This window comes from Bombus vancouverensis, chromosome 18 (genome assembly GCF_051014615.1).
Source record: "Bombus vancouverensis nearcticus chromosome 18, iyBomVanc1_principal, whole genome shotgun sequence".
In the NCBI taxonomy this organism is placed as follows: Eukaryota; Metazoa; Arthropoda; class Insecta; order Hymenoptera; family Apidae; genus Bombus; species Bombus vancouverensis.
The window spans coordinates 4,384,960-4,411,086 of NC_134928.1; the positions used below are offsets into that span (position 1 = coordinate 4,384,960).

General features: G+C 38.5%; 1 protein-coding gene and 1 pseudogene across 1 annotated transcript; both read left to right on the plus strand.

The window, feature by feature from the left end:
- Positions 1–3,408: 3,408 nt before the first annotated feature.
- On the plus strand, positions 3,409–5,390 carry LOC117160321 (uncharacterized). Its single transcript, XM_033341012.2, has one exon. The coding sequence runs from the start codon at positions 3,756–3,758 to the stop codon at positions 4,854–4,856; it is 1,101 nt and encodes a 366-aa protein (XP_033196903.2). The 5' UTR covers positions 3,409–3,755; the 3' UTR covers positions 4,857–5,390.
- Positions 5,391–12,216: 6,826 nt separating this feature from the next.
- On the plus strand, positions 12,217–12,299 carry LOC117160433 (U6atac minor spliceosomal RNA; annotated as a pseudogene).
- The last annotated feature ends 13,828 nt before the right edge of the window (positions 12,300–26,127 follow it).

The following is a 26,127-nucleotide window of genomic DNA, read 5'->3' on the forward strand; positions in this document are numbered from 1 at the left end:
GTACTTGGATTGTAGTAAGAAGGCTGAGTCGTAACCCAACTACTAATTTTCCTTTATAAAACTTTATTATAAATGTTGACACTTACAAAATAATACCGAACCAGGGAAAAGGGGTTGTATGAGTACAGCAACTAGAAGAAGAACAAGAACTGCCCGAGCTGCGTGAAGTCTCGGTTTATATACGTTTTGGTTTTAGGATGTTGAGGGGCTAGGTGTAGGAGATTTTTTTTTTTTTTTATTTATTTGTTAAAATTACAATCAATTTTCGCGTTGAGAAAGGTGTAGGTTATGATGTGGAAAAGTGTCCGAAGGTCGGGGGTCGATATTCTATCTCTGATGTGGACTAAGGTGCGTCACAGCCTTGATGTATGCTATGATGATAAGGTGGTGATGTGTCCAAAAGTATGCGAAGGTCAGCGGTCGATGTCTTATCACTGATGTAGGTTGAGATGTGATTGGTGTCACAATCGCCCGAACTTCTGAGTCTCTTCTTATTGTGCTGCAACTTACCATCCTCCCTTTTCGTTTGAAAGGATTTTCCCTCGTCCAATTCTCTGGTCGCCCCTAACGCACATCTGCTCTTTTCTCTCAAAAAAGGGAGATCATCCTCTTTCTTTCTTTTATGTGTGGAAGTCCGAAGACATTTTAAAAAGGAAAAATTAGTTGAAATGGTTTGACACTAAGGCCAACTGAGAGGGAGATCACCCCTTTGTGAAGAACCGTGACCGAATGAGGAAATTTCCCTTTTTGACTTTAGCAATGCGTTTTCTTTTTGTTGTTGTTGTTGTTATTATCAATTATCGTTTAGCTGAAATTGTTCCCAATTAATTGCACCACTCTTTTTGCTTTTATAAAGTACAGTATATAATAAAGTATACCAATCTAGCGATGTTAAAATTAATTAAAAATTTACATTATCAGTTATGACTAAATAAAGTTATAATCGGACGATACCACACTGTAAAAAAATATTAAAATGCATTATGAATTTTTAATTTCACACTCAAGTCGCGTTATTTATCTTTAGTCATCTTTAATGTTTTTAATTTTATCTATATTTTTTTATACTTTTAATTTGATATTTCGTATAAACAACATGTGAAATCATTAAATGAAATCATTACTGCAAAACATAATTAACCACTTAAATAATTTTTGGACTTGTTTGTTTTTTATGTAGTAAATATTAGTCGTCGATACTTGGAAAAATGCGCGGTGGAAAGCGTATAGGTTAGCTTGCCCCAGTGCGTTGGAAATGTACAACTCGCTGTGGCGCACGTAGTTGGCTAAGTGTTAAGATGCTATAAAAGTACAAATTGAGAATCTGAATAAGCATTGGAAAAGCTTCATCGAAGCTTATGATGGATCCTGGATAACGAGAATGCCGATGGCAAAAGAATTTTTACTACATCGCGAAGAACATTTATCTAGAGAACTCTTTTGATTTCTGGAAAAGTTTCTGAATTTGTAGCTTTCAGGGAAAATAAATTAAAAAGATGCACTTCTGGTCCTTTATTTATGTTGGCAGCTGTCAAACGTCCAAGCAAACATTTGGGCCGATTTTCCTGGTAGCCAGAAAGCTCGATCCGCAAACTCTCAAGGAACGGATACTTTCTTGAATACTAAGCTTAAGGCTGAAAACTCGGGAATGCTAGTAAATTTTAAATCTCTACCTCTTATTCTGTGTAAGAAGATAATTCGCAGAGAGCTCAATATCGCAATAATTCTTGTAACAAATCTTTGCTTGCTTCAAAGGTTCTTCAAACGTACATAGAAGTTTGCGTTTACGTTTCTTATACATTCTTATAAATTCTTATACACGGTCGTCGTTAATTCTTTCTGATTCTCATTAACCTCTAGGAGATTTCACGTCTCGGAGCTAATTCGAATTTATAAGCTGCGTACAGGATTTTTATACTATATATACATATACATATATAATTACATATACGATTAATAGTAGTTCATTTTTAGTCAATAAAGTAATGAAAGAGTTAACTGCAGACGAAAACAATGTTTCCTCTAAGAGCAGCAATTCTAGAGAAATAAATATACATTTTTTTTTTGTTATTTATTATTCAAATTTTACAATTTGTCCAGTAGGACATTTGGTAAAATATTATAGCGGTATACTAATATAACATGTGGGTGGCTACCCCCAGCGGGGTACCATCATCGTGTTTGTTAGGTTATGTTCTTTGTGAGATCTAGAAAAAATATACATGGACGACATTTTCTCTACCGACTACTCTAAGAAGTCGGCCCTACTAAAACAATAACAAGCGATTTGTGCAAGGTCGGCGGTTCCAATTTATGCAAATGGCTTTCAAATGAGCTGAGGCGGATGTCAAACGTGTTGATTTATTTAATGACGAGACGAGTGAATACTCGTGATAGTCAGATATATTAAAAATCGCTCTAAGTACAGAATACCATTAGATCCAACTAGAATCAAACATATTATAAATTATTATAATCCAAGTTACAGTACCACGCCAAAAGAATTTACTTATAATTCTCAACGAGAATTGATTGTAAATAGTCTACCAAATAAAAAAAAAGTACAAAATACAGAGTTAGTATATTACGCATTATACTTATCTATAATAAGTAATAACTATTTATAAATAATTAGCCATGTTACTGCGCCACGCCAGAAAAACTACTGAAAATTCTCAACGCGAGAAGTGATTGTAATTTTAATAAATATTTAAAAAAAAAGTATATTACGTTGTAATCGTCGTTTGCTCAATGCTACTCGCTATAATGATACTGGTTAATGAATGTTCTAGAGCGCATTCTCGCCTATTTATATTGATCAGAGAAGTTTGAATTCGATTCCGGTTGATGGTTGCAAGTAGCGGTCATGTTGTTTTGTCCGGAGTTTGTTTACTTTTAAATCTCATACATCGAAACGGTGTTAAAACTCCGAGGCAAACCAATAACACAAGTCACTCTCGATTCGAATCGTCCTGTGACTCATGTGCCGCTACATACATATACAACAAATATTTCTTACAATCTAGTGTATGTAGTTGTGAATGAGGCCTTAAGTTCACTGTTTATAGATATTGTTAGGAATTGATCGAACGAATTCAAAGCAGTCTTGTATATTATCGGAAATGCAGAATTTGCATGGTTTTGCTTTCGCTCGTCCACGTTGACAATTGTTCAAAGAACAACCGAATGCCCATGTGACATGGACTATACATAAATCCATACCATTCTATGCTACTGACAATGAACCGTTAGATTTTAACCTGGCCTTTGGACACATGGCCCAAACCAAACTTTCCCCATCACGTAGGTCACTCAGGGTCCTCTCCTCACCTCTCACCCCCCTCAAGCTCCACTCATATAAAAACTACGAGCATTCGACGACGAGACTAGTCTTGGGTAGATCCTTGTGCGTGACTTGAACTGTTCTGATACTTTGTAACTTCGCTACTTCGTTGTAATATTGCATTTAATCATTTTTGTGAGTAAAAGCATATCAAAATATAAAAGTGAAATTAAATATCAAGTTAAGCAATAGTGATAAGTGCTCGTTAGGAAAACAAGACATCCTACCTACGTGAAACGGACTTAACTTGGATTACGGGTCATCATCAACGATAAACTCGCAATCTGAAGTTAACGGACATTCTACGGAAGTTCCATTTCTACGGATATCAAGGTAAAGCTTGATTCTTTTGCCAACCAAAACTCGGACTAAGTAGCAATTTTCGAGAAAAGAAAATAAGAAAAGAAAAAAAATGTGTGACTTACCATCTAAAGATATCAACTCTGATCTACGGCAAGTACCACAAGGGATACAGAAACACACCGTAATTCAAGAACAGATCCGACTATTAACACAACAAGCAAGAGAAAAGAACGAACGCCTCGCTAAAGAAATCAAACTGCAAAAACAAGCAGTTGGCGAAACAAATCCAGTTCTTACAAGTAAAAAAATAATTAAGTCCAAAAATTCTAAATCTGTGACGAAGACCACAAAGAAAACCGTGAAATCAAGAAAGAAGGATCGTATACCTGCAGCGAGCATACCCGAAACGACATTTGATCCCAAAAGCGATAACAATGGCGGAGACCAATACCACAACGAACAACAACACCAGATTATGTTATCAGCGGAAGATGCAATAAGATTTATACCAACTTTAAACGGTGACGATGATGTTGGAGTGGAAGAGTTCATAAAAGAAGTACATGCTATGCGAATGTGTTGTTCACAAAAGGATTTGTTGTTGAAAGCCATAAAAATCGATAAAATAGTCGGTAAAGCCGCGCGCAGTATTCGACACATACCGATTGGAAATTATGAAGATTTATATAACACTTTGAGATCCAACGTAGTAGTTGATTTAACATCTGACGAATACGAAGAACAATTACGCGATTTGAAACAGGGACGCCACGAATCTGTTCAAAGTTTCAATATCCGATTCCGCTGCATATTGAATAGACTTACATATGCAATAATTAGTGAAAATCTACAACCAATTACAAGACGAATAATGATTGAAGCCACCATGAGGAAAGTAAGTCGAATTTATTTAAAAGGACTTCGACGCGACATAGGACGCATACTGTTAGCTGGCAAACTAGATTCCTTGTACAAAACAGAAAAAAAAGCCGTAGACGTTGAAAGATACCTGCAAGAAGAAGAAAAGGGATGGAGGACAGGTTCTCGACCAACAGCAAGTGACCGACCATTACCTACCACACGTAACAATAATCCAGTCAACAAACGCGTTTCACCGGTTTCTAAAACGGAACGTGTATCATCTGCTAAGCGACAAGTAAGATGTCCCAAATGTGATGAATTGGGACATGTTGAGAAAAATGTGCGTTGACCACGAGACTAGTCTTGGCCGCGATTTAAACAAATATTTTAATACTTTGTAACTTCGCTGCTTCATTCTAATATTGTGCTTTACCACTTTTGTGACTAAAAATATAAAAGGACAATCAGGTTAAGCTATTGGTCAGCTCTTCCTTTTTTTATCACGAATTTTACGTGACATTTTTTTTTATTTATTTGTTAAAATTACAATCAATTTTAACAAATAAATAAAAAAAAAAACAAGTGCTTGGCGTCGCAGCTGTGAAAGACATCGAAGTCCGCCACACCCTTGAGCATCGCTATCTTTTCCTAGAATAAAGGATGACGTAACCCAGGCAATCGCTATGAGCGTTCGAACTTCGTATTTTCTTACCATACTATCGACAAAAAATAAAAGCTAGATTTCAATGAGTCATTGTATAATTATATGATATGTATTTTTTAAACAGAATTTATTCTACTGATATAGATAGATTTCTTAGACTGTTAAAGAAGAAAGTTGTTCGCAATCATGCACTTTTTTTTATTTATTTATTTAAATTTTACAATTTGTTCAGTAGGACAATCATGCTATCTCAGTTAAATTTAAAAATAATTATTGCATTTTTAAAAATAGCGAACATTCATTCCTTACATAAGCGATCTAATGATCAATCTTGCGTTCTTTATTGTAAATTAAAATAAATAAATTATACACTTCATAACTTTACCGAAACAGTGTAAAGCATTTTTTAAGCATGAATATTTTTTTTTTTTTTATTTATTTGTTGAAATTACAATCAATTCTCGCGTTGAGAATTTTTCATCATCATTGACTAGTTCGATGATGGCCCAGCAATCGCGACCAGGCGCTCCGGAGCAAACTCGCAAGCATGAATATAACATAAATATTATATTACACTCTTATCAGGCTGCTTCAGGTTGCTACTTCTTTTACAACTTTATCATATTATTTAACAGTGGATTGAGAATTTCACGTGTAAAAGGGTAATTTTTGGATATAATTAAATTAAATTGACAGTTCTTCGTAATTTGCTTATGAAATTACATTTATTATCCTTCTATGACGTGCAATTATAATACAATTTAACATTTTTAAAAGTATTGAAATATAAGGACCGCAAGAAATTCCCACTTCTGTAGAACCATCCATATCCGAATTTTTCTATTCATAAACATAACCTTGTTACAGTGAAATACACACAAATTCTGTTTTTAATGAAAATATATTGATCCGCTATAATTATGTAATATTCTCTGTATTATATTGTTTTTAAACCTTTGAGTCCTGATTAAATTTAGAAAATAATGTAAAAAATTTGGATAGGATACAAATATTCTTCAAGAATTATAAAAAGTAAAATATGCAAGATAAATTGTTACATATCTGTTGTCATTTATATAGTTATAATTTCTTTTTTTTTTTTTTTTTGGTTGAAGTTAATTGGAAATGGATATGATCACGCTTTAGATTGCAACTGTAGTCTGCTCAACTGTTAAAACTCTATACAATTCAAATCACTAGTTAACAATATTGTATATATTTGTCGGAGATGAAAGGAAAACCGGAGCCTTCCCTTTGCAATTTTGAGGAAGTCTTCTAATGCTTTAGCCTAGATTTTATCATAGCTGTAATTAAGCAATTGTCATTTGTAATTGTTTGATATTTGTGAAAGCGAAAGTGGGTTCGAGGTGACAACTGGTCGCCGAACGTAGCCATGGTCACGGGATAAACGTTTTGCCTGACGAAGGTGTGGATCGGTTGTATTGTTCTCCCTAGAAATCACATAGAATTGTACTTTGGAGATGTCGATATAATGGGACACACGTTGTATTAGGAATCAAACTCCAGACAGAAACTGCCTAGTAACGGCGTTTGGATCTTTCTCGATGCTTCCAAAGAGTATACAACAAACTTTTGACAGAAACTGCCTAGCAACGACGATTGGAACCTTCTCGATGCCTCCAGCGAGCGTATAACAAACAAATGCAGTCGTACAGCGAAAAAGATTTTCATCAGATATTCATTCGTGTGATCGCCTTGAAAAGTGATACATCGAGCAGTTTACCGAGTGTCTCAGCAATCGTATTTTTTTTGTGTTTAAAATTATTCTACGCATAGTAAAGAGTTATCCCGTTGACCGTGGATTCGTTTGAACCTAGGAACATTGTTAATAGCGTTAATTAAATTCATTATTCGTAAAACCTATCAATCGTTAATCTCATTATTCGTTAAATTTATTATTCGTAAGACATATTATTCGTTACTCTTATTATTCGTTAAACTTATTATTCTTTAATCTAATTATTAGTTAAACTTACCGTCTGTTAATCTTATCATTCATTAAACTCAATATTCATAATATTTTGTAAAATCTTGTATATTCGCGTAAATATAATCTCTGTCTCGTAAAACGATGGCTAACTCAAACGAAGAATCGTTACGCGTCTTAAATTCTAATGTTAACTCGACATATTAGTATTTAGCTCACGTTAAATAACCATCGTTTCCTGTTTAACTCATTCGAAATAAATAAAAAAATCCTACATAATATTTATTAAATATTTCATTCAACGTGTCAGCGAATGTATTGTTACATAAATTGTTCTCCATATTAATTCCTTAATTATCATCAGAGAATGTCTGACCGATTTTAATGAACTTGAAATATGTAGGTAAGGGCATTCTTCTGTATAACTTTCCCTTATACATGTTATCGCCGTTCGATCTCAGTTCCCCCTAGGTATCCACAAGAATCTTAGAAGAAGAAAAAGAAAAGAAGTAGTTGGTTGGGTTAGTGTGGTATCCGGTTGCCTAATGGCCGGAAATATTTTTCGTTGAATCCATTAATATATGGAATGTTGCACTTTATTTTCTTCTTCAATTGGTTAAAATAATGTATACAAAATGTGCCCAAAATGCAAACTAATGATAACCGCGCACGATCTCAACTTTTAAATAATTTTCACATTTGCTACATTTTTCTATTCATTTTTCTATTTATTTGGCTAATAAATTATTTTCTGAAAAAATAATTTTCAAGTCGTTTTTGAAGTAGTTCATTCAAATTTAATTCTAACGAGTTATTTAAACGGTTAATTTTTTATACCTCGGGAAACACGTTCGAAGTATGACATATTTCATCGTGTTATGAATTATTATATTATATTTCATCGTTATTTATTAATTGTACGAAACAGAAGTTTCATAATTAAACACAATGCACAAATATAAGTATTTATAATATAAATATAAAACATATTTATGTAGAGACACGTAAAATAAACTGTATGTGCTGACGTACGGTTAAAATCCTCTTAAATTCATTTGCATTTATAAAAATTTATAAAAGCGCCATTTATAAAAGAGCTTCCTGCAGCAGTTATGTATAGATTGGTATAGATATAAATGTATAAAGTATGCATTTACAAAGTTGACTGTAAACAAAGTGTGAAAATATTTTTTTTTTAAAGATGTTTGTTGGAATACAACGATATCAGTCGCATGCGGATAGAGTGTTTGATCGTACAGATTCTTCCATTCGTTGCCCAGCGCCATCCCCACTAGCGTACGTTCGTTAGATGTACCGCGGCGGCTGGCGCGTGCATGCTCTTCCGAGAACTCGGCGGAAGAAACCTAAGGATATGGATGGAACATTGGGCACGTCGGTGTCGCGCCTTGACAGAGTAGCGCTCTGTATCGAGAAGCTGCTAGAAAGTTCCGTGGCACGTGACGTCACACAGAGACATCTACTCAGGTCACACTCATTATAGAGAGTGGGGGTTCAAAATCTTTACAAGCGCCACAGGTCACTAAGGCAGTTAGTCTGTGAATAACTAGCCAACTGTCTACATTCCAGAACGCACATTTATAACTCTCGAAATAATTGTTTAATAAATATCACATTATATTATTTCAACATAAACATTGTGTCTTCCACAGAATATTAATCCTAATTCCAAGATTAAATTCTAACAATGTTTATTTTTTTTTCTTTTTTTTTTTATTTGTTGAAATTAAAATCAATTCTGGCGTTGAGAATTTTCAGTAATTTTTCTGGCGTGGCGCAGTGACATGGCTGTTTATTTACAATAAGTTAATACTTATTATAGATAGGTATAATTTATAAGTATTATAAGTAAGTGCAAATGCTTAATTTGGATAATTAAATGAATCTAACGTTTAGGTCTAGCGGGTAGTGCCTCTTCAGCCTGCGAATCTGGTCCGTCGTATCGAGTAGTCCAGTGATTAGGGGGTTTCGGTGTTTGTTGATTCTTTTGCTATATCTGTCGCTATATTTTGCTATTTCCTCTTTGACAGTGGGTATCTTGAGGTCGCGGTGTATTGTTTCATTGGTTACATACCAAGGTGCGTCAATTAGGGATCTTAGCGTTTTCGATTGAAAGCGTTGGAGTATTTCAATGTTGGAGTTACTTGCTGTTCCCCATAGTTGGATTCCGTAGGTCCAGACAGGTTTTATTACGGTCTTGTAGAGGGTAATTTTATTCTGTATGTTTAGTTTGGAGCGTCGGCCCGTGAGCCAATAGAGTCTTTTTAGTTTGTCCTTTAGTTGCTTCGTTTTATCTGAGATGTGTGTCTTCCACGTTAGTCTCCTATCCAGGGGCATGTCCATGTCGCTATTGTTATCTCGTTTGATATAGGTAAGTCGGCAGTGTAGATGGAGTACAGTAGGGGTCCGAGGACACTACCTTGGGGTATGCCGGATTCTATTGGGAATGTTGCGGAAGTGGCGTCTAGGCATTTAACCATGAATTGTCTATTGGTTAGGTAGGATTTTAGGATGGAGTAGTAGGGGTGAGGTAGGATCTTTTTAAGCTTGTATAGTAGCCCTTCCTGCCATACTTTGTCGAAAGCCTGTTGGATGTCTAGGAAAACCGCTGAGCAATATTTTTTCTTTTCGAGTGTTTGGTTGATCGTATGAGTTAGGCGGTGGATTTGCTCTACTGTTGAATGATGTTTTCGGAAGCCGAATTGGTGATCTGGGAGTGTTTTCAAGTTCTCTAGGATTGGAAGGAGTCGGTTCGTGAGCATCTTCTCGAATAGTTTGGACAGGGTAGGTAAAAGACTGATTGGGCGATAGGAGCTGGTTTCGTATATCGGTTTACCGGGTTTAGGGATGAGGGTAATCAATGAGATTTTCCAGGCCCTAGGATAGTGTTCAAGGCGAAGGATAGCATTAAAAATCCATGTGATGAGTGCGATCCCTTTTATGGGAAGTTCCTTGATTGCTTTATCGTCTATTAGGTCGTGCCTTGCTGCTTTCTTGGGATTTAGGGGACTGACCCGAACCGGCTGACAGCGGAAACGATCAACACAACCATAAAAAGAAGACTAAAAGGGAAACGCCCAGCAGATCTCACAAAGGATATATCTTAACAAACACGAAGACGGTACCCCATTGGGGGTAGCCACCCACATGATAATCAAACAGATAAAAAATTCTACCAAATGTCCAAATTGGACAAATTGTAAATGTGAAATTTTAAATAAAAATAAAAAAAAATGCATCTTCGTAGAAAAAAAAAAGAAAAAAAAATCATTGTTGAAGTTATCTGTTCGAGGCACGTGTGATAAATGCGTAACAGAAATATATTTGAGTATAAGTGTAACTGTAAGTATAAGTATAAATATAAGGGTATACTAATCCAGATCCACATTCTGGCAGCGTTACACTACAACAGAGTTTCGAAGCCATGAGTCTATTTATAGAACTACGAAGACTGGCCCGTCTATATGTCGGATTTTTTCCAAAATCGATCTCGTGCGCGCTTACCATCGAATTCCCATCGCGCCGGAGGACGTACCGAAAACTGCGATTACTACCCCTTTCGGCCTTTTCGAAGCGACTAGTATGATGATTGGGCTCCGAAACGCCGCCCAAACGTGCTAAAGATTCGTGGACGAAATCACGGGAGGCCTCGATTTCGTCTACGCGTATATCGATGATTTTTTAATCGCGTCCGACACCGAGGAACAACACCGCGAACACTTGCGGATTTTGTTCAATCGCCTCGATGAATACGGGGTCGTTATAAACCTCGCAAAATGCGAATTTGGCGTGCGCGAAATTCAATTTCTTGGCTATACCGTTACCGCGGAGGGGACAAAACCTCTGGCTGAACGCGCTGACGCGACAATCAAAGCACCGCGACCTGGTACTGTTAAGGAACTGCAAAGATACTTCGGTGTGATCAACTTTTATCGACGTTTCATACCGGGGGTAGCGCAAATTCTACAACCGCTCAAGGACTTGTTAAAAGGCACAACAATGTGCAATGCGACTATTGAGTGGTCCGATCAAATTGAAAAGAACTTCCGCGAGTCGAAGCGCGCCTTAGCTAACGCAACAATGTTAGCGCATCCGATTCCAGGCGCGTCCGTTAGCTTCGTAGTCGATGCTTCCGATTACGCAATAGGAGCGGTACTCCAACAACGCGTCAATGATACTTGGCAGCCTCTGGGTTTCATCACGAAATTCCTATCCCTCCCGCAACGAAAGTACGGGATACATACATATGTATTTTCTTGCTCTTCCAACCCATTGCCGTTGCGGTCATTTGTTGCAAATTCGATCGTTTGCATCTGACCTAAATCTTGAGGTTAAAATTTTCTGTTACAAATTATTAATTAGACCTATTTATAACTTATGCTAATCCCATATGTTATAAAATTTCTGCCAGTGCGGTGGTAAACGCAAGGCTAGGCATCTTGAAAATAAGTGCATTAGAAGAAGCAGGAATTATTTTAGAACGGCCATCTCTTACTACAAGAATTATAATAGCAGCAAAAATATATTATTAAGAGCTTCATAATAGATTTAATAATAATGATTTAATTAAGGGAATTATTTACCTTTACCCTTTGTATTTAGAGAGGGCTATGAAAAATGTACATCTCCTTCAAGAGGCTAATTAGAATACTTCCTATGATGTACATTACCACATTAAGAATCAAATTCTTTCCAATGAGCTAGAAGCTCGGCGGGGCAGCTGGCTATGGTCGTTAAGGTCGAGAATTGAAGGTGACGCGTCGCGAGTTCGAATCCTCGGTATGGAAAGATTAAATAAGAAGGGACGGAAAAACCAAAATTTCTCTTAGAACATACAAACAGGCAAGTGGCCAGCCCCTCCCTTGCGTGTGTTCTGGATGTACTTTCTGAGAGTACTTGGTTTTTAAACGTGCTTGGTGTTAAGCACACAGGGGCCCGACGATAAAAACTCGCACTGGTACACTGTCCCGTTCGTGGAGGTTTTAGCCGGTAAGAATCCGGCACTACCTTCTGCCCGTCCCCACAGGGTTGTAAGGTGTCTATGAAGATTTCCTCCACGTAAAAAAAAAAAAAAATTTTTTGTAGTATGAAAGGAGAGACGTTTAACATTCCCGTAGACAAGGGGGAACACATATAAATTGTATCAGTGGCGAATAATCTTTATCAATAATCGACATGAAAGTAGGTGTTACGCCACGATGCTTACCACAGGCTGTATTGTCTAACCGTCGCTCGCGGTCCTACAGTGTCGCAGGCAGACCGTCTCATCTGCCCGCCGGATCATATACAATGTATCGACGGGAGCATAGTTGTCGCCAAGCAGCGAGCCCTAGAAACGTCGATTTTTGTCCGTAACGTTTTCGACACAAGAAGAGCCATACGTGATCATAGGCGCGAGCGGTGGCGTGAAGCGAGCATAATGGGGGTCGTCTTCCAAACAAGACAAAGAAATGATCGAAAGGGAATCAGTCCCTTCTGACGAGTCAAGCGTTAGACATCGAGAGCTCTGACGAGCAAAATCAAAATCATATAGTTTAACGAATTCATTGAGAGATATCGTAAGGTCGAGTCAACTTTGTGTAATTTATTCATCATATTATTGTCAAATATATTATTTTATGTTCACCTGTCAATACAGTGTTACTTCATTGAACCACCTCTGTTATCTTAATCGAAACAGGAGAACGACTATTTCGCGGCGTCGAATAACAGAATCGTAGCGAGAATTTACGCCTCTCGCTGACGCGTTTTCCTAGCGGTCGCGTCTCTCCGCGAAAGGTCGTAACAGTATAAAAAAGAACATAGTCGGACTACATGCCGTTGAATAGGGATGGGGGGGCAGAATTATAAAAAAACCAGGAAAAGCTAGAAGAAGAGAAGGAGAAAAGGGAATGAACAAGCGAAAGTGTGGAAAAATACCTGGAGGAATGTAAAGACTGGACCTGCAGTCCAAGGGAAGAACAGTAGAGGAAACGTGGACTGAAATCAAAAAGAAGATAAACGAAGCAATGCCAAAGAAGAAAGTGAAGATGAGGAAATGGGGTATGGGAGAGAAAGCGTGGTACAACAAGGAGTGGAAAGAAAGGAAAAGAGTGATGAGAAGGGAGATGACAAAGTTTATGAAAGGAAAATGCAGCAGAGAAGCGCTCATAGAGGGAAAAAAGAAAAGGAAAGAGAAGAAGCAAAAGAAAGCAACGGGGAAAACGGGTTAGAAAATGAGGTACGAAAGTATGCACCGAAGGAAGTGGGGGTGGCGTTATGGGAGTTAAGGGGGGGCTAAGGTTAATTCGTACAAAAAAGGCATGTTTCTGTGAATTTTTTGTGACGACACAGTTAGAATCTCTTTATTAAAACCAATAATACACTAAAGTATGACATTCGAAGTATATTGTATAAAATTTTCACGGACGTGTCTCGGAAAAAAGTAGAATTGCGGTGCCTCTCGTAACTTGGTGCTGTATCATCTGAAATCAAAAAATTAAAGTTCATTCGTTAGGAAACAGTTTTCTCCAGGTAACGCTGGGAGGATTTTTCGAAATTTCAATTTTTCACTTTTTTGGAACACTTTGAAGGGAAAAATGCGATTTTTTGCGAAAAGATCGGATAATTTGTTATTGTAAAATAAAAATAATTAACAAATTGGAAAAAACTCTCCAGCGTTACCTCGTAAATTATGTACAGAAATAGTGTTCAAAGGGGCACCGGGATCTGGGGGGTAAGATTAGGTATTATATAGAGAGCGAAACATCTGCCAGGTATCAATAGCACGTTCGGGTCGGGTAGGTATTAAAATCCGACATGTATGAAAATACTCGTAACTTTGTCAATTTTGCTCCAATCGACTTGAAATTTTGATACAATATTCTTAAGATATTATGCATTCAATTAAAAAAATACAAAAAAATTTTAATACCTTACCCCCCCCCTAAGGAGAATATGGAAATAGGGAGGGGATACCAGAAGATTGGAAAAAAGGAGTAATACGTCGGATATGTAAGAAGGGGGACAAGAGAGTAGCCAAGAGCTACAGAGGAGTAACGCTAATGGATACAGCATACAAGATCTATGCAGAGATACTGGACGAACGACTGAAGGCAGAGATTGAAAACAAACTGGAAGATTCGGATTCAGAAAAGGAAGAGGAGTGACTGATGCGGTTTTTCTGATAAACCACATCATATACAAGCAGCTAGGTAAAGAAAGATGGAAATTAAATGCCTGCTTTGCGGACTTAAGAGCGGCGTTCAACAGACTAAACAGAGAGAAACTGGAGGAGAAAAAGAGGAAAATGGGGATTAGCGAAAAACTAAACCGAAGGATTAAAGCGATATACGAAAAAACAAGGAGTGTAGTCAGAGTCAAGAACCGCGACACAAGGGAATTTTGGACTGCGAGGGGAGTCAAACAAGACTGGAAGAAAAACTAAGGCAAGGACAAGCTGGGGGCATAGTGGTAGGAAAAAGAAAGGTATGGTCACTAACATATGCAGACGATATTGTGTCGATGGCAGATAGAGAAGAGGAGCTAAAAGATATGCTAAAGAGATTCAAACAATTTTTAAAGAAAGCCGAATTAGAACCGAGCACGGAAAAGACCAAGATAGTAGTTTTCGAAAAAAGAAGGATAAAAGGAGACAAAGAAAATGGAAATGGGGAAAGCAAGAATTAGAAGAAGTGGACGAGATAAGATACCTAGTGTACATGCTAGAGAAAAACCGCAGTGATGAGAAACACATGCAAGACAGGAAAAAGAGAGTAATAATAGCAACGAAGAAAACATGGAGCCTGGGAGAAAGAATATTCAAACAGGACTACGAGAGGAGAATGAAGATGTTTGGAGCAGAGGTATGGGGCTGGGATATGGAAGAAAGACTGAATAGAATACAAAGAAGATATATAAAACGGATATTAGGTATGACAGCACCAAATTATATATCGATAGAAGAATGCAAGCTAATAGAAATCAAAGAAAAAACATTAAAAAGAGCAGCAAGGTATGAAGATAAAGCCCTAGAATGAAAAAGGAACTAAAAAGGAGTAAAGGAGTGTATAAAGGAAAGAGAGAGAAATTGGGGAAATGGCCAAGAAGGGAAAGGAGCAAGAAAGAGAAAGGAGGGACTAGAAGAGGTGAGATATGGAGGGACGCAGATAGAAGCAAGAGAGGAGCAAACAAGGATGACAGTAGACCAAATTATAGAAGAAAGAAGTAAGAGTGAAGCAGAAGAGAGGGGGGAAAGGATAAGGGAAACCAAATATAATATACATTACAGAAATATCGCCAAAGAAGAATTACCAAAGTACTTAGAAGGGTGGATGAAGTGGAAGTATAGAAGGCAAGATTCACATGTGGGAACGAGACCAAAGCAGGGGAATACTGGAAAGAAAAGGGAAAAAAAAGATACAGACTATGTAGAAGGAAAGAAGACCTGAGACATGTAATAGAAGAATGTGAAATAATGGGAGGATCAAAGGACATAGGAAAAACACTAAACGAGACTGGAAAAGGTTTAACAGAACTGAAAGCAATAATAGAGAATGAAAGGGCAAACGACAGGAAGGAAGCACAGCAAGGAGGCTAAAGACCAAAGCTGCAATATTTATTAGTCATTAGTTATTAATTTGTAGTTTCTAATATTTAGTTCGTAGAGATAGAAAAATTAAGAGAGTGCAATATAATAGAATGGATAAGAGGGGAGGTGGACATATATGTCGGAGATGAAAGAACACCGGAGCCTTTGGAATTTTGGATAATCCCGCAACATTGTAACCTAGAGCCTACTATAGCTGTAATTGAACAATTGTAGTTATTCAATCCGATTGTAATTGTTCGAGAGTTGTGATAATGAGCTTAGGCTCAAGGCGACAGTCAGTCGCCGAACGTAGCCGCGGTCACGGGATGAACGCTTTGTCTAACAAAGGCATGGAATAATTCTATAGCTCTCCTTAAAAAGGAAATAGTTGTAACACTCGACAGTAAACATTCCAACGGTCTCTGTCCCGTAGCTCGCCACACGCAGACCCTATTCTTCGAGTAAGATGATTGCTAGATGTCGATGCGTCTCCGCAGTACATGTTCAGCTAGCTCGAGGGCCCGTTATAAATCTTAAGATTTAGCCAACTAAAGTCCTTCAATCAGACAAACAGTCTTCGTCCCAACTATGGGAAAATAGGGGAGACCTATTTTTCAACGAGCGGCGTTCCCACTAGCAACTTTCCCTCGAGGGCGGCTAGCATCTTTTTCTAACCACCGATATGGAGATTGACCAATTAGCAGCAACGCCAATTTCCTTTACTTTCTGAACGAAGGCTTTTCTCGACGATCTCGTGTCCTAAGACACACCCCATCATAGCTTTTCCTCTGTGGCATCGTTGGGACGGAATGTCATTCTTTCTTGCCATCTCATCGACGAAAAGAGTAACCCCTTACGACCAGTCAATTTTGTGAGCACGTTCATCTCTCATCCCGTCGACCGCGGATTCGTTATTGAACCTAGGATCATTGTCATTAGTTTCTCGAGTACCTAACTACCACGGTTACTTGTCCGGTTCTATAAGAATCGTATTTGCACTAGTCAATGTCTTCTCTATTGCATAACGACAACGTGTAACCCAAACGAAGATTCGTTTCGCGCCCCTAACCCTAATTCTAATGTAAACCCGACATATATGTACGCGGCTGTACCATCTGTGCATGGCATATTCCTAGAAAAGGCTGGGAGGCCCATCAAATTTATTTTGCGCGAGAATTGATTGTAATTTTAACAAATAAATAAAAAAAAAAATTGAGCTAAACAGTACTCGATGGCTTTGAGGACTAAAAAAAACTAAACACTAAAGAAGATATTACTGAAAATTCTCAGCGCGAGAATTGATTGTAATTTTAATAAATAAGTAAAAAAAAAAAAAAAAAAACTAAAGCAGATGTAGAGTTTTCCTAGAAGTGAGCATCGCTTCAGCAAAAGCAAGTAATAAAACCATTTATTTCAGCCAACGCTGAAATCGAGTTGAGTGCACTCGTTCTTGTCTGTCCTGTTTTTGCGACCAGGTTTTCAGGACAGAGATAGAAAGAAAAAAACAATATCGTATATAAGCACCGTTCTACAGCGACTTAAATCCAATTTATATATTGTAAAGCTAAAAAAATGTAATTCCGACGCACAAAATATTGTATGGCTATGTCGTACCGTCATGTACCGGTACTTTTGCCTAAACCGCCCCACAACCAACGTTCATTGTTTATTGTGAACAACATACCAATGTAACATTCAGCTACTGGTCAATATACATTATAAAAAAAATCAGTTGACTGTAGACCGCCGAGCAGGATGGACCTCTCAGTGCGCGCGTCAAAGTAGACTAACATTCACTAAAGTAGAAGGAACAAGTGACAAAAAGTGACAAAAAGTGAAAAATACTGCATTGACATCATCTCTATAAATACAAATAAGAATAAAAAGAAAATAAAATAAAACAAGACAAAATAAAATTGTATAAAAAGATAGAAGCTACCGATAATGAAGCCAAAAGCAACGAAACGGAACCCACCGTAGACCCAATAAAAAAAGCCATCAAGAGAAAAATAATCACACAAAAAACAGCCAAGGAAACCAACAATAGTTTAAGACTTCCCGCTCAAAAGACGCGGAAACTCAACCCACAACCTAACCTGGTTGCCAGGACGAAAAGACTAGTAAACATCCTAGGAAACACAGTTGTAGATTATCACCCCAGCCAAGAAGAAAAGGCTAACGAAATCAAAAACATGAAGTCTACAAGAGCTACCTCGCCTCCAGCGATCATAACAAAAAACAGATTCAGTATATTACAATCTGAACCAGAGCCTCATCCACAACCGGGACCATCAAACTACCCCACTTCGAGCTTAACGCTAGAACAAATAAGAAAGAAAAACCAAACATTACGAGGCAAAATGGGAAAACACAGTCCCACCATACCATCAAAACAATCAACACCGCAGGGGCGACAGACCCCATCGTACAACCCAGGAGCCACCAGCATTGCCAAGGGGGAACCGAGCACTTGACGGACGCCCCACCGGATGCTCCGCGGAGGAGCGTACGAGCACCCCATCCACTACAAGGGATAACAAACCGCCGCCTATCAACATAACGCTACAAGACCCAAAGGACACGGTAACGCTCATAGAGAAAGTAGCGGGCATCAATCAGTTCCATATTAAAAGAATACACTCAGATAAACATGCACTCTACCTGCGAAACCTACCCAACTTCCATAAAGCAAAACAAACACTCCTCTCAGCGAACACAATCTTCTACACGTACACACCCAAAACAGAGAAACACCATACATACTTGTTAAAAGGTTTAGACAATAGCTACACCGAAACAGAAATACTTACAGACCTACAAGCCTTGCAAATAGAAGACGTAAAATTCACAAAAGTCACACGATTCACGACAAAAAGATCAAGGAAGAACAATATACTGCTCCCAATTTATATAATACAGGTATCCCCCGACAGTAATATAAATAACTTGTTAAAAGTTAACCATTTTAACTACTTCAGAATAAAATGGGGAAAAATAGTAAAAAAAAAAGGATGACATAACTCAATGCCACAAATGCCAGCGATTAGGTCACACAGCACAAAACTGCAACCTAAACTACCGCTGTGTTAAATGCAGTGAGCCCCATGGTCCAGGCGACTGCAAAATAAAAAGGGAAAACGCAGTAACCAAAGACAAAATATTCTGCGTCAATTGCAAAAACTATGGACACCCCGCGTCATACAAAGGTTGCCCCAAACTCGTAGAGCTTCGTAAAAAGCTAGCCGATAAAATCAAAAAAGACAAAGAAACAAAGATAAAACGAATTGCCCAAATAAGCCGCAAATACGTCCCAGAACTAAAGTTCTCTGACGTAGTGAAACAACGAACAAAATTAAATCAAACAATCGAAAACACATCACAATTAACAAACTTAGATCCGCGCTCAAGCCAAAGCTCAACCACAATCGATGACTCCCCCCATCTAAACATTATAAACGTTATCGAAGACTTTAAAAAAGGTATTCTCCAAGCGTTAAAAGAACAACAAATGCAATTAAATGAAATAAAAAATACACTATCAACGCACGAAGAAAGGTTCGACGCCATCTTCTGCACTTTGAATAGTACAGATGACGAATAACCAAAACACGCCAAACCAACAATTACAGCAAAAAACACATAAATTTAACCTAAAGCACCTGAAAATAATTGCAATAAACGCTAACTCTTTAATTTCAAACCAAAAAAGATACAGTATGCTAACCCTAATAAATAAAGAAGCCCCCGATATGGTACTCATCCCAGAAACAAAACTAAACAAAAGACACAATGTATACTTCAAAAACTACTCCATGATAAGACACGACAGACCGAACGCCAGTCAAGGAGGAGGAACAGCGATCCTCATAAAAAACCCTATAAAATACAAAACAATTCTAATTGATAAAATAACAAGTTTCAAAACCTTAGAAACAACGATCATAAAAATAAAAATAAGCAATAAGGAAAATTTATTCATCACTGCAGCGTACGCAACCTACGGAAACCAGAAAGAATTTAACTACGAATTCAATAATCTTTTCGAACTCTTGCAGCTCAACAAACCGAAAAACTACTATATAATAGCAGGATACCTTAACGCAAAACATACAAGCTGGAAAAACGAAATAAACAACACGAGAGGCAACTTCATTAGAAACTGGCTAGACAATAAAAGCATCCACTACAAAACAAACTTACACAGCTCCGAGCTACCCTCTTACTCAAAAGGAGGCTCATACCTGGACATATGCCTAGCAGATGCGCGACTAAAATTCCAAAACCTACGTCCAAATAACAACCTCAAAACCTCAGCCTATGACAGTGACCATAACGCCCTAGTATTTCACGTAAACAAAAATACATCTGACTCCCTAACACTCGAAACTCAGACCGAGACACCCAGGTACAATTACAAAAAGACAGACTTGAACAAAACTGCGACCTAGAGATCTACAACAACGTCAACCTAACAAATAGTTAAATCGACTCATTCATAGATGAAATAGAAAACATACACAAATCGCCCTCCAAAAATCCGTGCCAAACATAAAAGAAAAAAATTCATGCGAGCCCTATATAAACAATAAAATAAAAGATCTACATCGAGATAAAAGCTACATACTCTCCAAAATAAACAATATAAAATTTACTAATTCTTACGACAAAAGAGAAGAATTAGAATTCCTAAAGTACCTACTATACAGAATAAAAGCGCAACTGAAACAAGAATTCGCAAATTCTATAAACCATTACTGGACAAACAAAATAAAAAACATCTCCAAAAACGACTCAGCCATCATGTTCCCACAAATAAATCAAATCTTTAGACCAAAAGAACAAAACCCCATCCCACCTCTCAAATTGCCCCCAGAAAATGCCTCCCTCATCCAAGAAGCAGGTATAACGATACACAACACCATCAAAGACACCGAGGGTAACTTCATAATACCTAAAACAATAGAAAAATTAGACATCATCGGCACCCACTTTTCCAAAATACATACGCAAGACGAACACATGGGCCGAGAACAACTAAACAGAATTATCATCGCCGAAACAAACAAACTAAAAAATGAAATGGAACAAGGCAAAACGCTAAACAAAACAGTCTGCACATTCTCAAACGAAAACACCGCAGACAACCCCAAACAACCAGATCCAGAAATAAACTACTTCACAAATTACAATCAACTAAACACAATCTTCTCCAAACTAAACAACAAAAAATCCTCCGGCTTCGACGGTGTAACGTCAATTCATATCAGAGACCAGGCCATACACCACGGACAGGATTTTTTTTTTTTTTTTTTTATTTATTTGTTGAAATTACAATCAATTCTCGCGTTGAGAATTTTCAGCAATTTTTCTGGCGTGGCGCAGTGACATGGCTGTTTATTTACAATAAGTTAATACTTATTATAGATAGGTATAATTTATAAGTATTATAAGTAAGTGCAAATGCTTATTTTGGATAATTAAATGAATCTAACGTTTAGGTCTAGCGGGTAGTGCCTCTCCAGCCTGCGAATCTGGTCCGTCGTATCGAGTAGTCCAGTGATTAGGGGGTTTCGGTGTTTGTTGATTCTTTTGCTATATCTGTCGCTATATTTTGCTATTTCCTCTTTGACGGTGGGTATCTTGAGGTCGCGGTGTATTGTTTCATTGGTTACATACCAAGGTGCGTCAATTAGGGATCTTAGCGTTTTCGATTGAAAGCGTTGGAGTATTTCGATGTTGGAGTTACTTGCTGTTCCCTATAGTTGGATTCCGTAGGTCCAGACAGGTTTTATTACGGTCTTGTAGAGGGTAATTTTATTCTGTATGTTTAGTTTGGAGCGTCGGCCCGTGAGCCAATAGAGTTTTTTTTAGTTTGTCCTTTAGTTGCTTCGTTTTATCTGAGATGTGTGTCTTCCACGTTAGTCTCCTGTCCAGGGTCATGCCCAGGTATCGGACTGAGTCCTTGCTAGGAACTGTTGCATCGTTGATGGTGATCTGGGGGCAGGTTTGTTTTCGGAGCGTGAAGGTTACATGTGAGGATTTCTTTTCGTTGACTTTGAAGCCCCATTTGTGAAACCACTTTTCCATGGAGTCGAGACTTCGCTGGAGAGTGGATGAGGCTATTACCGGGTCTGCGTGGGTAGCTAATAGCGCTGTGTCGTTTGCAAATGTCGCTATTGTTATATCGTTTGATATAGGTAGGTCGGCAGCGTAGATGGAGTACAGTGTCCTGCTGCTTTCTTGGGGTTTAGGCGACTGATTGTTTCTATAGTCTCTGCAGAGGAGAAGGGTTCGATAGGAGGGGACATTTGGAAGGGGGTGTGTAGGTATTCAGTAACGTCCGCGGCGGCTTTGGGGGAATGGGGTTTGAATACTTTTGACAAGTGTTTAGCAAACAGGTCGGCTTTTTCTATAGGGCTTCGCGCCCATCCACCTTGCGGACGGCGGATAGGTGGGATTATTTGTGGGGGGCGTGTGAGTTGCCTGGAGGCCTTCCATAGTGAGTAGTTGGAGTCGGCTGTGGGGGATAAGCTGGCGAGGTATTTATGGAAACAGTCGTTTTTATAGTTTTTTAAGTTTCTGGATAGCTTTCTAGTTGCGTTGTTTAGTTTGCGTTTGTCATCCGGTGTTCTATGGGTCTGCCATACTCTTCTTAGTCTACGTTTTTCTGCTATTTTTTTTAGTATGTATTGGGGATATTCTTGTTTGCTGTTGGATGGCTTTGTCGGTGTGGAGAGGCGGATTGCGTTTATTATGCTCGTGTTTAAGTATTCCGTGGCTGCTTCGATATCTTCCTTTGTTTTTAGTGGGGTGAAGGCTGAGGTTGAGTTTGTAAAGACTTCTCTGAAGAGCTGCCAGTTGGTGTGTTGGTTGTGAATGGAGCCATTAGGTGTATTCTCGATGATTGTTGAACTGACTGTTGCTATCACGGGAGAATGATCAGAGGAGAGATCAGCCGAGGAGTTGATCTGGACGTGTCTTGATGGGATATTTTTAGTTATGAAGAAGTCGAGAAGGTCGGGTATTTTGTTGGTGTCAGTGGGCCAGTATGTGGGTTCGTATGTGGTGAGGTAGTTGTTGTTTATTATGCTGTTTAAGAGGTTTTTGCCTCTTGCTGTAACCAGTCTGCTGCCCCATTGGATGTGCTTGGTGTTATAGTCTCCTCCAACTATGAATCTATTGCCCAGGGTGTCCAGAAAGTTATCAAAGTCTTCTTTGGCGATGGAGTGTCTGGGAGGGCAGTATACTGCTGAGGTGGTGATTGAGCCATGACAGTCTTCTATTGCTACGTTTGTTGCTTGGAGGTAGTCTTTCTGGAATGATGGAAGTTCGTAGTGCTTAATACTTGCTTTGATTATTATTCCGGTGCCACCGTGGGCCTTTCCGCTGGGGTGTTGGGTATGGTAGAATTTGTAACCATTTATTTTCAGGTAGCTCTTGTCGGTGAAGTGGGTTTCCGATACGAGCATTACGTCGATTTGCTGGTGTTTTAAGAAGAGTTCTAGTTCAAGTTTGTGTTGCGCTAGACCGTTGGCGTTCCAGAGTGCTATGCGCCTTGGTTTTATTTTGAGTCGGGGCGTGCTAATTTTTCCACGATGAGTGTTAGTAGCGATAGCAAGTGATTTATTTGCTCTGATTGTTTCTCTATTAGCTTTTCAAGCCTTGAGGAGTTGTCTGTGTTAGGTGGGTTGGGGACACTGTTTTGGGGAAGGTACCTTTGGCTGTTCGGGTTATTTTGGATGCCTTGTACTGCTTGGGCATAGGAGGTTGAGGTGGAGATGAATTTGGTAGGACTGGGTGTTTGGTTGGTTGAGGGGGTTGGGGTAGTCGTGAATTTCGGTGGGCTGGGTGTTTGGTTGGATACCTCTTTTGCTCTGAGCTTAGGGTACCTGTTCGTGTATAGTGTTTTATATGCTGGGCAGTCTTTGTAGTTGGTAGGGTGGTCCCCTTGGCAGTGGATGCATTTCGCTGGGGTTTCCGGTGATTTGGCGCACTGGTCAGTGGAGTGAGTGCCTGCGCATTTAACGCAGCGGAAAGTATGGTTGCAGTATTTCTGCGTATGACCGTACCTTTGGCACCTTTTGCATTGCACTATTTCTTTTTTTACAAGCGGTGGTTCGATCTTTACTATCGCGTTCATTAGGCGACTGATGTTGTAGATTTCTTTATTGTTCGGCTTTTGTTTAATGTCTAGGAAGAATAAGGATAACGGGTCTTTCGAGACTCTATGCCTTATATTACTTACGTTTATGACTTCGTGGCCGAGTTTTGAGAGTTCGTATTTGAGTTCGTCTATGTCTGCTGAGTGGTGTATGTTTCGTAGGACCACCCGGAAAGGCCTTTCCTGTTTGAGTTGGTAGGTGTGGAAGTTGGCGTTCAGGGTCCTGAGTGTCTTGGTGAGTATTCTGTAAGCTTCTGGGTTTGTCGGCAGTATTTTTACTTTATTGTTACTTATCTTAAGGATATATTCCTCCTTGCAGATATCTCTCTCTCTAGGGACTTGATCATTGTCTGTATGTCGATGACGTTGTCGTGTAAAATTAAGGTAAAAATAAGGAACTTGTTAATTTCCGAAAAGGAGATTAAGTTCTTTTTATTTTTTTACTCAATTTATACAATTTTTTCGGTTCGCGATGATACACTTTCGATACTTGGATTAGTTAAGAATTTTTTTATTAGACTGACTGGATGATTTTGAAGGGAGCATTTATATTCTTCCATTCGTTGGAGTGGGAGAAGGTTTTGTTTATACTTAGTGTAAAATTCGGAGAACGGCTGGAGTGATCGAATGCCACTCAGGCGGCTGAGAACGGGTGCTGACCGGACGGTCACACGCGATAAGGCGTTCGGAATTTCGGTTTGTTATATACAGTTGCTCGAATTTCGTCTGTGACATGCCCCCCTTCTTAGATTGAACTTGATCCCTCAAGTTTTCTTCAGAAGACTTTTGTGGAATCGGACTTGACGTGGCTTGAAAATTACAGCTGATTCCTCCTCTCCATCTGAGTGGTATGTGTTGGTTGGAATATAGATGTTGGGTGTTGAGCCCAGGGTGAGTGGTACTGGTGGGGCTGTCGCATTGTGGCTGTTGATTACAGTTTCATTTCGGCAGCAAAATAAATTGATACATAATTTGTTCGGTATACATTTCCTGATGCATTTGAATACCCCTATTTTGTTTAATCCATATATACCTAGTATGCCTAATGCTATGTACCCTAATATCTGGAGCGTGGTTAGTCCCCAATACTGTATATTTTTAATTCTGTGTTCGAAATTAAGAGTTTCTATCTCGTCGCCTATTTTATCGATCGTTGTTTTATAGCCTTGTAAATTATCTATTATTTTCGGTGCTCGCTCGAGTTTATCTAATAGATGAGTGAAGCTATCGTTTGTTTTGAGCGCTAGGGTTTTTGTTTTTTTTTTTTTTTTTTTTAAACTGTTTATTAAAACCCAATATACAATTATAAATACATTATAGTGTTCACAATAAACGGTGAATTTATATAATGGTATCTTAGGCAAAGGTACCGATACGCAACGGTACTACGTAGCCATGCTGTAATATGTGTCGACGCTTTACATTTTTCGTGTTGAATATATCTTTTGGTTTAAGCCGCTGGAGGAGCGGAGCTTCTATGTGATTTTGTTTTTACTTGTTTTTATTGTCCTGGAAACTGGGTCGCAAAAACAGGACGCTTCGGTAGTATGTTTTTGGGTGATGTGGAATTTGGCGGGGGGGGGGGGATGAGGGGGCGGGGGAGGGGGATGTTAAATAAATAAGTTTCTTTTAAAAGAAGGAGGATTGCGAAGATTACAATGTTTGCACCTGTGTTGTGCGGGGGCAGAATTGATTTTTATCGGTTTAATAGATTTTCTTTCTTATTTTATTATGGGTTCAGTATCCACCAATATTTTTTTGAATTTTTTCTATGTTTGTCTTTGGTGTCTTTCAGGGGGAGGGCCATGTTGTATCTCCATCTAGTGTCTGCGGTCTGACCGTCTAGGTTTTCCTCGTAAAGTATAGTTTGGGTCCCAATTTTTCTCTTTATATGATAAATTATCGGGATGTTATTTTGGTCTTGTAGGTAGTTTTTTCCGTCAAGGTATGGGAAAGCTTCCGGCGGGATGTAGCCTGTTGTCAGAGTGTTTTTGTAATATGTGTCATTTGGAAATAAGCAGCTGAAGATTAAACTATTTTCTTTTATCTTTGCCGCTTGCGCGAAGTGGTTTCGTATTAGCTTTAGGATGTGACAGTCTATGCGGTGAACGTTGGCTAGGTCGTATATTATTTTGTTTTTTACGTATTTTTTGAATCCGCTGTGTTCGGATCTGTAAGTGCTCAAGCAAGCCCTGATGCATTTTCTTTCGAATATGCGAATTTTTTCCATTTGGGAGGCTGATATGTTGTACCAGATTGG

Excerpts from the sequence above, each read along its gene's own strand:
- LOC117160321 (XM_033341012.2), top strand. The coding sequence starts at position 3,756 with ATGTGTGACTTACCATCTAAAGATATCAACTCTGATCTACGGCAAGTA.